Source organism: Dryobates pubescens, chromosome Z (genome assembly GCF_014839835.1).
Source record: "Dryobates pubescens isolate bDryPub1 chromosome Z, bDryPub1.pri, whole genome shotgun sequence".
NCBI lineage: Eukaryota > Metazoa > Chordata > Aves > Piciformes > Picidae > Dryobates > Dryobates pubescens.
The window spans coordinates 46,273,159-46,289,326 of NC_071657.1; the positions used below are offsets into that span (position 1 = coordinate 46,273,159).

Sequence of the window (16,168 nt, forward strand, 5' to 3'; positions counted from 1 at the left end):
CTGCCTGGATCAAGTGGAGGCAAGCCGGTAAGCGATCGGCTTTGCGAGGGGCGCGGGACACTACGCCGCGGCTGCTGGCGTGATGGGGAGTGGGGCGGACGAGCTGAAGAGAAGTCCGCTGCGCCGCGTCTCTTCGTTTGCAGCTGCTCTTGCTCACCACTGCTTGGGGGGTGCAGATGCTGTGAACATCACACCCCTCCGCCAGCCTGAGAAACGCTCCCCCGTGTGCCCCCGTACCTGTTACTTTAAGGGCCAGAGGGGGAGCGGGAAGGCGGGGGGTAGGGGGCGGGGAGCGGTGACAGGCGGAGAGGCTCGCGGCCGCGCCCCATTGGCTGCCCGCGGCCGTTCTCTATTGGCTGCCCACCGCCTCCCCTGAGCCCGCCTGCCCCCTCACACGGCTCTCTGTGTCTCGGTGTCAGTGTTGCGCGGTGCGCATGCGCGGCTTGGTGTTCTTAGGCTGGCGGGGTTGCCGGGGGCTCGGTGTGGTGTGAGGGAGGGGAGGAAGCGGAGGCAGACCACAGGAGGAGCGAGGCGGAGGATGTCCACCGCCCGGTCACCCGCCGGTCCTTTGCACGCCCGCCGTGATCTCCACATTTTCATAAATTAGCATTGCGGGGTGCGGGCTGAGGGCGGGAGCGAGCACCTCAGCGTAACCGGCGCCCCAGGCATGGCCACCTCGGTGAGTACCGCGGAACCGCCTCTGCCTTGCGCTGCCCAGCACTGCCGGTGCTTGCCGCCAGGAAGAGGCTGGCGTGACGTGGAATGTCTCCTTGTGTGCGGCTTTTCCTTCCTCCCGCTGATTGTCCGCCGCTCCCGGCAGCGGCACGGAGCACGCAAGCACCCACCCACCCGGAGGCAGGCGGCGGGTGTCGCCCCAGTCATGTTCGTGCCGCCGCACCGGGAGCGCCGATTGCAGAGACGCTGGGAGGGAGGACAGTGCGTCTCTGACAGGGGCCCCCGGCTACCCGCGCCTGTAGGACAGCACCGCGGGCTGCCGACCGCGCCTCCCCGCGTCGTTGCGCTGGCAGTGAGATCTCTTGTACACCCTCGCCTGGAGGGTCCGTTTTTTTTGCTGAAGAGTTGTGGTGGTGCCTTTCGATTTTTTTGCCGGGTTTATGGTACCGTTTTGCCCCTGTGTAACCCCTCTGCCTGCGGTGGGCCCGGTTCCCCACGGTCACCCTCCCATGCCCGCTTCCACTGGCTCTCACCGGCTGCTCCCCGCATCTCACTCCGCAGTGTGCTGTCCAGGTGAAGCTGGAGTTGGGGCACCGAGCCCAGGTCAGGAAGAAACCCACCGTGGAGGGCTTCACCCATGACTGGATTGTATTTGTCAGAGGGCCCGAGCACAGCAACATTCAGCACTTTGTGGAGAAAGTCGTCTTTCACCTGCACGAGAGCTTCCCTAGGCCGAAAAGAGGTAGGTGGGGTCTGCCGCGGGTCTCCCCGTCGGCACCCACTTCCTGCCTCCACCTCCGGCTACCTCCCCGGGGCTGGGCAGCTGGTAGAGGGGGTCTCGCCCAAGATGAGCGCTTTCCAGTCATCTTGGAGCGGGTGCAGCTGGTGGGTCTGTGCCGGTGTCCGTAAAGAACAAAGCACCCGTCGGTATGATGGTGGGTTTACCTTTGGCCCTTATCCCGCGGTCCTTGGGGTTGCCTGGGGTCCCGGGGGTATCATTTCTGCCCTTTCCACTCTACCGCACCTTGCTGCCGCCGGCCCGTATCGCCATTCGGGGCTGCCCGCCGTCTCGGCTCCTGGCGGCGAGTCTGTCTCCCGGCTCATCTCGGCCTTTCACTTGTCCACGGCACGGGGCTGGGTTCTGTCACCGGGTAGATACGTACTGGAGATTTTTGCCCACGTGTTGCATTCTTCTGGCTGGTGTTGCTTTCTTCCGGTGTAGTATGCGACTGGGACAGGGGTAACTGTTTCAGTTTTGGTGCTTGAATTTGCTCTCCCCCAACACGCTCTGCTTAGTTCCTTAGCTCATTGTCAGGGCTTCACCCTTTCTTAAGTACACAAAAATACTTGAAAGGGTGTATGTGCGTGGTGTGTACGTACCTACATAAGTTGGGCTGGCAGTTGTATGAGTAGTCTTCGTTTTCAGACTTGAGTTCTGAGCTCTAACCGCCCTCATCACTGTAGTTGCGTTAGTGGAGATAACAGTACAAGTAAAATAAGTGGGCAGGTTTTTGTGTCTTCACAGATAAAGTGTATAAATAGTTTCCTTTTATTTGATTTGTAATTTTTATTGGAACCTAGAACTCCTGCAGTTCCTTGAAACATCTGTCTGCTTAGAGCTAGGTGGGAGAAAAGTGAATGTTTAGGGAGCAAAAGACTGGAAACTTCTCAATCTTGACATTAAAATGAGTTGTGGGGTTTTTTTAAATGATAAGGTAAAAACATACATTTTTATCTAGTGTTTCTCAGTTTGAAGATAACAAACTATTTTTTTGTCAGTTATTTTATTCCTTGTAGAATATATTTATTCTTTTGCAAATAGTATAAGAATTGAAGTATTTCAGGTGCTGAGATTATCTCCTGAAGTATAAGATGCTAATTCCCTTTTATTAGAGTCAACACATTTTAAAATCTATATAAACGAGTGCACTACTGCACAGTTGTCAATGGATTGTATGTAATACTGCTATATTTTTGATGAATTGGTTTGCTTAGATTGCACTGTGGAGGCTTCCTATTTTCTCATATTTCTTGATCAGAAAAACATGGGTTTAAGTTAATCTAAGTAGTTTGGCAGAGAGACTCTTGAGACTAAGACTGAATAGTCTCAACATACGAGAATGTATAGATGATACATTGAAATCAGTGGTAGAGAGTTTGTGAAATTCTCTGCTCTTATTATCCATGGTTTACTTAGTTACTGGTGGTCTGGCCTCAGGGAGTATGACTCTACAGCCCAGGCTTCCGGATCAACTGCTAGATACGATGTGGAGCTTGTTAGTAAGGGTGTACTTCAGGATTTTTGCAAGTGAAAGATGCGTGGTTTGCCACGCTTTGTGTCTTCAGCTGCTGAGATGAATTAGGCAGTCATCGCAGCCATTGCTTTAAAGTGTTTATTGTGGTGTTTTATTTATGTGTATCATTTTCATGATGTGGCAACTGGTGGGAAAGATGCCAGCTTATACAGCCTGGGAGGGAACTTGCTGTACTGTGATTGCCTAGTTTGAATTGTAGGAGAGCACTGCAATCACTCCCATCCAGTAAAGTGTAAGCTCAGGTGGTGGGCACTCCATTTATTTTTGCACATTGCTTAGCTTCCTGAACTGCAGCATTGAGCAAAAAAAAATCATTGCTGAAGAAGTTCCAGGCCCTTGAAATCACAGTGGGAAAGATGAGCATTGTGAGTGAGTGATCTGTGTATGAATTACCTTTTTTCTGCTGTTCAGAAGTGTTTAAATGTGTGGTGGTGATGTGTGCCTTGTAAATGGGAGCATTTTGTTATTTTTCTGATTTACAAAAACAATCTTTTGACAGAAGTATTCCAGGTTTTCTTGACTCTGTAAATCAGTACTGCTGGCTTGATTTAACTTCAGATGGCTTTCAGGGGTAGTTATCGTGTGTATTTAGCAGGAACGATACGCTTGCTTGTCGTGTTACTCAAATTGCCTGTTTTGTCTTTTCTTTTGAAGTTACCTACTTTATTTTAGTGTAAGATCGCTAACTACTTGTAGATACTTGTTAGGTTTTAAGCCATGGGTTTAGCGTGATGAAATAGGCAAGCAGTATTTGTGAAAAGCGGGTACTAGTATGCTGACTGGCTGTAGTAACTCTTGGCTCTGTGGTAAGTGATTTGTGTTGTGAATGGCTGCTCTATCATGGATGATAGCTAGGAAGAGTTTTAATCTATCCATATGGCTCTGGTCAATTTGAAAATAATAAATGAATAGGCTGTCATAGGTATAATTAGCTCATCCTGTGTTTCTGTTGCTAAATCATTTGTTACTAGGGACATAGTCATTTCAGAAATTGGGTCAGAGTCAAGAAAGGTGAATTATTTTGTGGTAGGTTGAGAGAGGGCTTAGCTCTCCCTCCTCCACAGAGTAAGAAACCACAGCTAACCCAGTTGAAGGAGCAAAGCTATATATTTACAAGCATATATGGAAAGCAGGTTATATATAACACAATATATACAGGTATTTACAATATATACACAGAAATACACAGCAAAGAGAAATAACACAACAAAAATCCCTCCCCGAGGAGGGATCCCCTCCCTGTAACCCCCTCTCTCCCCCCCTACCTCCCTTTTTTCCCAAAAAGGGGTTAGAGAGAAAGAAAGGCAAGTTACTAAGGGAAAGAGTTGTTAGTAAGCTTCAAAAGCCCATGCAGGATTAGTTTTTGCTCATCTGAAGGCCAACTCCAGCAGTTCGCGAAGAAGCAGGCAGAGAGAACAGGCTGAAACCCACACTCCCCCAACTCCCAAACTGAACTGAGAAAAAAATAATTCCAACTGCTCTACAGTTTAAAGTTGCATTTTATCTATTCACCAGTGAAATTCGTTCGGAATATCAGAATGTTTTTGTTCTAGTACCGAAAACATTTAGCCAGTGTCCCAGCACTGTTTTGTCTTAAAGGCACAGCCTCAAACAGTCACATATTTTTCAGTATATTTGCATATCATGTTTATGAGAATAGCTGGATAAACTGTCAGTTTGCTGGCTGTGACCCTGGCTTTGCATATCTCATCTGGCTTTACTGGAGGTCTTGGAAATGCTTGAAGGTGGTGGTGAGCTTTCAAAGGTGTGTCAAAATGTTCTGATGATAGTTACTGCAGAGTGTGCAGGGTTCTGTATGCTGAAGTTGCATCATGTTAAAGTAGAAACCTAGTGAGGAGCAGTGTTGAGTCATTAGAGTTCAGAGCAGGTTGGTTTGTGTGTGTGTGAATAGAATGGAAAGGTGATGGTGACTAACAGAACAAAGTGTAGAAGAGCTAGAGCGACCTAATAAAAGAGCTTCCTTCATCTTTCATTGTGTCTTAGGCTAAAGACGTGAGCATGGCAGTGTTGTGGTTTTGTATTGGATTTTTTAAAAAACTTTTTTGCTTGCCTTACAATGACTGATTGCTTCAGTCTACCCTGGCATGGTAGAGCAGGTACCTGTGGTGACTGGTTCCCTGTACTTCCTCCCACTTAATAGCCTACGTCTGCCATATGACTTCCATGAGTAGTTTCATGAGGGGTGGCTACAGGACTGCTGCTCATGTTAAAGGAAATAGAGTCATGGCTGGATTAAGTTTCGAACAGAATTTACAATTCAAAAGCTCTCTAAAATAATCTTGCTGTCACAAATATTGCTGTTTTCAAAGCTTCGTGATGCTGATGTCAATAGGTTAAGAGAAGACATGGAGGAGTTCTGAGATTTTAGTTTTATTTCAACACATGTTGCTTACCTTTCATTATTTGTGTGAAAGCAAAATAGTGCTGCATATAGAAGCAGAGTATATTGAAATATGCCTGTGGAATGAGGTTTGTTACCAGGTTATGGTTAGTTGCGATCTACTGCAATACAATCTCTGAAAGAGGAGCTGTTGCTCTTGTCTGGTAATACGTCATGTTATTTCTTTGGATGCTAAGTGATGTAGAAATATTTTTTTCCTGTTCTTACCTATTGAATTCTAGTGTTCTGCCACACCGCTATTTATCATTTGGATAAGAAAACATATCCCCTGTGTTGCAGTGACTTACAAGGACACACGAAAAATCACCTTGTAAAGAGCGATTAAGTTGCTTTTTGTCAGTGGTGTATTTTCAAAAAAATAGATTTTTTCTTATGGGGTGGACTAATATTTCTATGCTCTTAACTTAGTATGAAAATGGTGGTTAGAACACAGGAATATTGTAGCTTAAAGAGGGAGGTACTGCTTTCCCCTGCAGAGCTGAGGAGAGCAGTGCTTACTGTATCTCAGAAGGTTTACAAGGGTGTGGCCAAATGATGGAAGTGAAGCTGCTTGTTATTCTGCTGTAGGATGGACCAAACTGTAACATTATTCTAGAAATCCCCATTTCCAGTATACTTTTTTTCATTAAGGTTGTCCTCTAGTGCAGAATGAGACTTCAGTAGACCATAACACATGCTGTTCTTGTACAAATGCTGTTCTAGTTTTGTTCCTGCAGTTCAGCTGGGTGACTTTTTCCGGATAGTCCTCCTTAGAAAAGTTAGTCTCCTCCTCTGATTCTGTTGTTGTGCAGGGCTTCAGTAAGGGGGAAGAAACTTTAAAAGATGCATTCCCTGTCATCACTGACAGTTTTTGTTAGTGTATTGCTTTTTTTATGGCAACTTTGACCCAAATTCCATGGTATTATGGCCTGTAGCCAGGTAAGAAAGTTTGGACACAGTAAGCATAGTGTGAAGCTGTGGCCTTACTAGTGGACTGCCCTGCAAACCTGCACAAAATCAAGAGCTGACTTCGGTTCTGATGCATCATGATGCATGGTAAAGTGCTGTGTGAGGTACCTGGTCTGTCCATTCCACCCCTGGTGCATGGCATTAAACTGTATTAAGACCATCCTTTGCTCTGCTTAGGAAAGCATATTTTCAGACAAATACTATTCTAGTAGACAATTTTATTTAAAAGTTGGAGAATAATTTCTGACAGACACCCCCCCCCCCCCCCCCCCCCCAAAAAAAAAACCACCCTAACAAACACAAAAACCAAACCAACCCAAAACACAACAAAAAGCTCTAAACCAACAAACTCATGACTTCTTTGTGCCTTTCACACTACCGTGACGTGACAACATGCCTGTCAAATTTTGCTTCTGTGCTTTTGGATTCATTGTACGAAACTGAACTAAGTTGGCTGTATCACTTTGCCTGCTGCTTTAAAGGAATGTTTAAATGTAAAGAATTTTTTACAGTGACAGCTTAATCTTCCTCTGAAAGGGCATCTTATGCTTAGTTTTAAAAAGATCTCTAGGAGTCTATACATTGGCTGTAAAAGTGCTTCATCAAGCTCCTTAAAAGTATTGATGATACGCTTACCAAGAAAATCAACAAAATGTCTTGGAGTGTACTTTGATTAGGAAAATGATGCAGTTTTCCTGTGCTTTCTTTAAAAAAAATTGCTTTTCACATTTTTTACTATGTTAGTGGAAGGGAAAGAAGATCCATAGTCTTTTTAATATTTCCTCCTTTACCTAGCATGGCTTTTCAAATGTGTTGGCTGTAATGCAAATGCAGCTGCTTTTAGTAGCTTGCATGTTGTCTTGTGAAATGTTGGAGAAAAATGGCCAAAAAATTCTCACTTGGTCTTATCGCTACATGTTTTATTTTGCTAATTCTTAAACACTAAATGTATAAACCCCTTGAAAAATCAAATGAAAAAATCCCTCCATGTCCCCCCCCCCCGCCCCGGCAGTCTGAAACAAAACACCTGCAAAACCAAACACACTCCAAACCCTCCAATAACAGAAAACAACCTTCCTTATAAGATTGCTTCCCCCTGTTCCATTTGAAGTCAGTGAGACACTTTATTTATGTTTTAGTAAAATGAGTGATTTGAGGATGGAGTCACACAGGCAGATTCTTACTGTATGACTGAAGTTTTCCATTTGTACCAACTAGCAGAGGCAGATGGTCAAGATCAATAAACAGGCAGTTTATTGATTCAGTTTTCTGCTGGGATATTTTAGTAGGGCATTTAGTTACACCTGTAAGAACTTAGGTTAACTGTGCATTTGGGTTGGTTGGTTGTTTTTCCATCTCAAATTATGCCTAACCCTCTAAGTATGATGGACATGTGGGAATTTCTTTTTCCAGGAGTCTTACATATGTACTTACATACAGAGCACCAACATTGTAGTTTTTTCAGTGATTGTAAGTCTTCCAGATTTTATCAATAGAAAAGTGAATATCTAAGAAATCTTTAAACCACGTATTTGCTATTACACGTGGTGTCGCTGTATAGGGGTCAGGGTATGGATAAGGTGACGGTCTGTGCGACAAGAATCAAACACAAGCAGTACATATAGAAAGCCAAAAAAGCGACTGATTTATTCCAGCACACAACTCATATATTGTGTGTATTGTTGGTGTGGCTGCCTGCAATTGGTTAATGAACTATTCTCATGGGTCAGCGATAGCATAGCTATAGTTACTTGTTAAGCTAGTCCAGGTGGCCTCACATCTTCATCTTGTGGTTTCTCATTCCCACGCATTCTGTACAGGGAGTTTCCAGATTTTCATAGGAGCACAGAGATGTTTTCTCACCAGAGCTCTTCTGAGGGTTCACAGATACATCACAGTCCCCCACAATGTTGGACAATCTGAACTACAGCTGTAGTTAGTAGATGTAGTTATGGTTGGATTGTGTTTTTTTGACGTGTTGGATTTGTTTGTTTAATTTCAGATATTGGGAAGAAATGTTAGAGGGTTTTTTTCTGTCCTTTGTTCTGGTAGAATCTGTGTTAAAAACTGACAGCTTGCTAGTTGCAACCTAAAGCCTGTTGATCCTGCAATAGATGGGTAAAGCATAGATCAATTTATGAAGTTTTGAGCCAAAATTAAGTGTGTAGGATGCTGCAGTTTGACTACATTCTTTTGGTGAGATTCTTTCAATAGATTCCTGCACTTCTAAACCAGCAGAATCTGGCTCATGTGTGATCGTTCTTTCTTCCCTTCCCAGAAGTGAATGACGGGCATATATATGAAAACAAAGGAACAGTCAAATTCTAGTAGTTCTGTATATTTGCATGAAAATCATGGGTTTTCATCTTGTTGCAAGACATTTATCTTCTAATTGAAATTATTGTTTGGATTTTATGACTGCTGGCATTGTTTTCTAGTACAGAAAGGGGAGGAAGAACAGACTGGTGTTTAAAGATATTTCTATGCTTATTGAAATCTCTTTGTGGGAATTTATTTTAAGAATAAATATGCTATACTGCCTGCTATTAAAGGAATAGAGCTAAACCTCTTGTTCAGTACCTGGTAAAAAATGAGAATCATTAACTTCTTCTTCTGATGGCATTTATTTAAGCAATATTAATTGTCAGGACTCTTCCTATTAGGCAGTCAGTCATCAGAGAGCTTATCTCATCAGTATCGTTGTGATGATGCCTCTAGGTAGAACACCAATGCTGTCTCTCTCTCCTCAGCTTGCCAGCTCTCGGTGTATCATGTCATTAATCCTGTGCCAGCTCTGGCTCTTCTGAGGTGTCTTGGTTTGTTTCTTTGAGCTCTCTGGACAAGAGACATAAATGCTTTTTACATTGAAGTTATTTTTTTGCCTAGTTGCCACTAGTTTGTTGAAAGTATTTTTTAAGTTGTGTTTTCTATGAGTCTTGTGAGTATTGTAAATGCTTCCATTTGTATCTACCCAATATTCCAGAATGTAAAGCCCACCTTAAATTTGCTGAAGCTTTTAAACTCTGATTCAGTTCAGCCATGTTTAAGACTAGAACTGCAGAATATTGCTGTGACATCTTCTCAGTGAGAATTACTCTACCTGTAACATGCAGTCTACTCAGTAGTTCATTACAGTTAGGTTGATAGAAGCAGTTGTGCTTTCTAGTACAACACAATTTAGAAGTAATACAGTTGCATGTCCTCATTATCTGAAGAATAAGAATACATCAGCAAGTTTAGCTTCTCATAGTATACTTTTTTGATGTTTGGTCTTAGCATGAGAAACAGTGGAAACAGTGTACTTCCTGGCTTAATAAAAAGGCAACACATAAATATATTCTGTCTTGTGGTCTTAGCTTCTTCTGTCTCTGTTTATGTATAGGGAGGTAGCAGCCTTTCTGCCAGTCTGTATTTACCTAACATCCCTTCTTATAAGAATCTTGTATTATTCTTCAGTGCTGTTCTCTCTGTAATGCTTTCTAGATGCATTTTTTTCTTTTAAGGAAAAAACCAACCCTTAAGATCTCACAATTAAGATTGCAGTAAGGTATTCATGTGTAAATTACTGTGAAGCAACTCTATCCAAGCTCTTTGGGTGCCTTTGGCAACCTTGTGCAAATACACCAAGACCAGCCCTTGAACCTGAATCAAATGCGGTAGCCCAGCAACAGTAAAACACTTAGTTTGCTTCTGCAGGTGCTGCTGTACAGACCTAGTGCCACTTTTCCAGTGGGTTAGTCTAGGAGTTGTTGTCCTGTCTAGCACAACAGAGATGACCATGAAAAAGGCTATCGTGTACCGTAGTGCCCAGAAGCAGAGCCTGCTTCACCTCTTGGATGAGTCAGAGATGTTGGTGTTGGGTGTGCTCCAGGGAAGCAGCAGTGACTTGTGGTCTTCAGACTGGACCTGGGAAGGCAGGTTGTTTTGTATGGATTCAACTACAGCAGTTCCATTGCTCAAACTGAATTAAGAACAAAGGCCAAATGATATTAAGGGGAGGGTGAACTTCAGGAACTGACCAAAAACATAAACACATGTATAGACACACACTTTCAAAAAATATTGGCTGGTTTATAGACATGAAGCATTTTTGTGTAGATTCTGTAGCTGTAAACATTGTAGTTTTAGACACAAGTTGCACTGTTTGAATGGCTTTGGTTGAGAAAACTGAGTACATTTTGGATGTTGCACTTAATCAAAGGCTGTTCTTAAAATGGTAGCCATCAATTATTCTTACTGTCTTAAAGCTTTGTTGTTAAATGTTGAGTCATCCCCACATGTGAGAGTTTTTCACCTATAAAATTATTTCTGGAAAAGTGAAATGTCTCCATTTCTGAAAAATGTTCAGTGTGCATGAGAATATAAGTTTAATATTTGATAAAAACAAGGCTGTCAAACTGAATTATTGCTGTTCTCATTGTCCTTTTTATTGCCTGGAAACTAAATAGAAACTGGTCTTGATGAGGCAGATCTACTTTAGGTTATTTTCTTGAATTTTTGATATAATAAAGGTGAGCTTAAACAGCCTCTCAGGTTTTGTAACAAAAAATTATATGTATTAGTTTACAGTCCTAGCCTGCAGGGCTGTCTCCTTACATTTTTGTCTTAGTACTTGAACCACAATTTTAAAGCAGCTGAAAATACTAATGAACTACCTGAAGACTGACATCTTAAAGTGTACAGTCAAAATTATCAGGTTTTCAGATGGAGTGTCTAATTTTGTGTGTTTGACCACTTTAAATCTGGAAAGTTGTCTATTTATGTGTCCAGATAATGGAAATCTTTCAGTTCTTGTTTCTTCCTTTGTGGTCTTTCCTGAAGTCTAAAATAGTAGAAGTTTCTTGAATAAAATCTAAACTAACCTCTGGGTTTTGAATGTATTTTTAATGATCTGATATGTAAATAAGAAGTTAAGCTACACAGCTAGTGTGTAGTCTTTAAATTTGTAATGCAGTTTGAGGCATAACAACTTTCTTTACTTCAGCAATAAGTGATTTTGGGATCTAATGCAATGATTAAATCACTGTGTTTACCTTGAGGCTTCAGTCACTTAATCTAAACTCAGAACATATCTGCAGCATTCTTCATCTGAATATAAAGCTATAAAAGAAAACTGGTACGTGTAACTTTGTATGAAAAGCACTCAAGCAAATTAAGGTTGGTTAAGACTGGCATGTAGTCATTCACTGAACATAAGGCTTCTTCCTCCTCTTCATCTTGCTTTCCCTGCAGATTTGTTTTCTTTCACACGTTTTATGCAGCCTGTTGTTCCATACACAACTGATCCATAAACCATTTCTATAATAGTTTTCACAAAGCCAGTGTGGGGCCCCGATGATTTAACTGCAAATAAGGGATACAGGAAGTACAAAATGCTTTTCAGCCACAGCCAGGTATGGGATTAAAAGGTTTTTCGCAACTTTTCAGTGCCAAAGTTATGAATAGTGGACTTCATTAAAACTATGGTCATGAGAAGCACATTTCTTCAAAACCGACAAAAGAATGGAAACAGGAGGGGAATTGGGAAAAGTCATGGATTAAAGTTTTGTTTTTTTTTAAATTAATTTTAACTTTGATTTCCCCCCCACCCCTTTTGCCATAGATCACCAGGTTAATGTCTATTTTTAAAAGGAAGGATTTAAAATGAAATTAGACACCCTTTTGTTTTCCTTTCAAATGATACTAATTTAATGTAGAATCTTTAGTGTCGTCCCCTTGCCTTTCTCAGAGACATTTTGTGTATAGTAGATGCCATCTTGATACAGCAAGAAGTAGCTCCTCCCTGCTTAGATGAGGGGAAGACTCTTACTTAATATAAATTACAACACAAGCATAAAATGCAGCTATAGAAATCCTCAAATACCTCTGATAGTTAACTTCCAAAGCATCTGTAATTTATTATTGGCAATATCAGTGCCATATAGGAAAGGATGTTATCTTTGCTTCCTCTGCATGCTTAGGCAGTTTCACTATTTTTCTTCACTATTTATAATTATTTTCTGCCCTCCACACAAGGAGTAAGAGCTGACTGCTTAAGCAGGATAATCTATTTCCAAACTTGCCATAAGTATTGGGGAATCAGAGGTAGATTTGATATGTATGCTCCATGCCCCTATTTATCAAGTTGTTTGTATCTCTGCCTTCTGAGAGGCAGGGCTAATTCCAGTTGTGGTATCTTAGCTATTATTGAGAATTGATACTCACTTTGCTTTCAAACATAATCATGCTAGAGCTATGATTTTGGTATGTTGATGTTTGAACCTGTGGGAATTGAAATGCTTTGGTATTGCTCGGTATCTTCTGGAAATTAGATTCTTAGCATTGCACTAAGATGGCTTTCAAGCTCTATGGGTAAGCTGGGATATCAAAGGGCTACAGGAATTCAGCCATAATTGTTTTATGGCTTGGAAGAAATCAGACCTATTTGTATAGGTAGCATAGAAAATAGCTCTGTTTAGACAATTTGGTGCCATTTATATCCACCATAAAAATAATAGAAAAGCTAAAGGGGTATTATGGAAGCAGGAACTGAGCTGTAAATGCAAATTGCTTCTCAAAGGAACAGAAAGGAAACAGGATTTAGGAAGCTTTTTATTGAAGCAAAGTTAACAAGGACCATGTCTACTTTAAGGACACTTAATACTGTAATTGCACTGTGAAATTGCACATTTGTTTGTTCCTTTAGTACAAGATCACATTGTTCAAAATGTCCAGCTCAAAAAGGACTTACTTACCAGTAAGGCAGAAGGAAATTTTATGTTGATTTCTGTAGCAGCACAACTAAGTAGTCCATCTGAGTTGACTTCTAGAAAACTGGAAATCATTGTTGTGAGCATATAAGCATGGTGTCCTTGTCTTCTGGAAGTCTTACTCCTAATCACTTGTTTAGGTACCATTCCTGACTCAACAGTTAAGTGTGTAGACCTGAAGCTCTCGTAGGATACTTGCTCAGTTGCTTGGAAACATCTTGGAAACGTGTTGGCAATCTTACTTCAAAACTAGGAAGCACTGGATCCCCACTAGAGAGTTTTGGGGTTTTCTGCTCCTTCCTGTATGTTGATAAGCATCTGGTGACTTCCTTGCATTTGTCTTAATTTTCACTTGACTCTACACAGTACTCTCTGCATATGAGTATGCTTGTGTGGTTATCCCATCCTCTCTGAGATATCTTTCAGTGACCTGTGATAATAACAAGTGCCAGAAGACTTTGTTTGTTTTTTAATTTTTTAAAGAAAAGGCAGCCTTTAAGAGATAGGACTTGTCATTGGCACAAATGTCATGTAGGACAACACATCATTGTGTCTGCTTATGTGTCTAGAGAGATCTGCAGGTTGCTATCTTAGGGAAATTCCAGTACTTCACAACAACAGGAGCATCAAAGTGAGGACTGTTGAGGCGGTTAGCACTTAGCTGGCAATGGTCTCTACTCCACAAAAAGCAGAACATGTTAAAGGTAGTGAAATGAAGTGCTGTAACTTAAATGGAAATTTGGTGCCCAGAAAAAATGAGTGACATAGTACACCATACTGAGGATAGCAAAGGCTGGCAGTTTGGCTCCTCATTGTTCCTTTGGTTGGTCTAAGTGAGCCTGCTGACACCCAGACTATTTTTACAGATCAGGCATGCATGATTTCTTTGTCCTTGACATTTTTCTGGTTCTAGAAAGTGCTGATGTCTGTTGGAATGTTAATATCATCTAACAACTTTTTTTTGCTGTTGGTCTTCACACAATGTGTCAACAACAAATGGCAACTCTAATACTGGCTCAGCCTTTGCAGATGTCACAGTATTCCTGTTACTTTTGCTCCGAGAAAGGGGGAGAGTTTCATCTGAACAATTAATACCATTCTTCCCACTACCAATGGCACTCCTATGACTAAAAAGACTGATTTCTTTACTGACATCTCAGCTATCTTTGTCTTTTGATATTTGGAGATGATTGAATAATGTAATAAGCAGTGGGATTTGTCATGAAATCATTACTTCTACATCAGCTGTTGTAAAGCTGTTTGCTTTAAATGACTTTTGGGTTGTCTGCTTATACTTTTGGTGGGTTTCCAGCTTTCATATTAATCTGTTACAGGTGAAAGAAACACTTGGAAGTTTTGCTTTTGAGCTTGTCATATAGATTTTGGGTGTGGTGCATTTCTTTCTTTTTCAATAACTAAATCTTGCTTTGAAGACAGCTATTTCTTATCAATTTGTGATATTTATTTGAATGTTGCCTCCTGACTTGTCTTGTTAACTTCTGTAATTTGTCCTGGTTGGTAATATCTTCTTTCTTACAAAGCAATGCGCAAGCTTCAGTTCTTGGGCTTCGCACTGAGCTAACAATGTCCTTGCTGGGATGGGGTTATTCAGAAGTAGCTGGTGAAGATTTGGATTCTGTGAGCTTTCAATAGCATTGAATGCTTATTCCATTTCCTTTCTTGAAAAGCTTTGCTAGAAGTGGAAACAATACATTTGATCCAAGATGAAGGTCAAATAGCCAGTGACTTCTATGCATGAGATATGAGCAATTGCAAAACTTACTATATAGCTTGAACTGTAATGTAACTGCTATTCAGACTGTATCTACAGAGGGTTAAGACTTCAAATAACAAGGTTGCAATTTGCCAGTGCAGTTGATTTTGGTTTGAGTGTTGTGTAGCTTAAGTTCTCTTTGTTTCTCATTCTAGCAAGTGTTTCATCTGTGGAGTGTTGAAAGAGTGGAGACCTTGGATATATCTCAAGAAGCTTTTGGCCATGTGGTACATTGAAGCCAACAGGCATATGAATGTGGACTCTTCAGTTATTTGTTTTAACAACATGGCTATAGCCATTTGACTTTAAACAACTTCCTAGTAATAAATGTATTTGAGGTCTTACTTGGGTCACATCCTGAAATAGGATTAAAAGATGTAGTTCATTGTGATTTGTGGGCATCTCTGATCTATAGCAGGTCTATTAGAGTGGAGGAAGTGCATCTGCTGCACATCTTCTGCTCTGTGTGCTCATGTGGTTGCAATTTTCCCCTCTTTCCTGTTTGTGTAAAATGTATCCAAGAAATTGTACACAGCAGGTAGTAGGTGAATTGTCTTTGAAATTTCTGTTCCATACTGTCCTCCTTGGTTTCCAAACCAGCAATAATGTGGCATTTCTGTTCATCTTGGTCTCCATACACTAGATGATGCACACAGAGTTATTTTCCATTTGCTAGTTTCTGTTATCCTGCATTGTAGTTCTTGGTGAAGAATCTGAAGTGCATCCATTCTTACTGTGAGCCTTATCAGTGCCTGAGAAACATTTAAATTGTAATGGATCATTACAAGAGGTCTGTCTTACACCACTCCTTTTAACATGGGTTTGTGTGCTTCACAGAATGTTAGGGGCTGGAAGGGACCTCAAGAGATCATCTAGTCCAACTCCCTGCCAGAGCAGTATCACCTATACCAGATCACACAGGAACCCATCCAGGTGGGTCTTGAATACCTCTGGAGAGGGAGACTCCACAACCTCCCTGGGCAGCCTGTTCCAGTGTTCTGTCACTCTCACGGTGAAATAATTCTTCCTCCTGCTTGCATGGAACTTCCTATGCCTCCTTGTCCTGTCATTGGGCATCACTGAGAAGAGCCTGGCTCCATCCTCTTGACACACACCCTTTATATATTTATGAACATTAATGAGGTCACCCCTTAGTCTCCTCCAAGCTCAAGAGCTCCAGCTCCCTCAGCCTCTCTTTGTAAGGAAGATGTTCCACTCCTGTGATCATTTTCATGGCTCTGTGCTGGACTCTTTCAAGCAGTTTCCTTCTTGAACTGAAGGGCCC

General features: G+C 41.7%; 1 protein-coding gene across 1 annotated transcript in view; it reads left to right on the plus strand.

Annotated features, from left to right (window-relative positions):
• The first annotated feature begins 667 nt into the window (after positions 1–667).
• MLLT3 (MLLT3 super elongation complex subunit) overlaps positions 668–16,168 on the plus strand; it is a 121,901-nt gene continuing 106,400 nt past the window's right edge. The window contains exons 1-2 of the mRNA XM_054177769.1: positions 668–1,058; positions 1,148–1,417. Of these exons, the coding sequence (XP_054033744.1) occupies positions 668–1,058; positions 1,148–1,417 (661 nt within the window). The remainder of the gene's footprint in view (positions 1,059–1,147; positions 1,418–16,168) is intronic.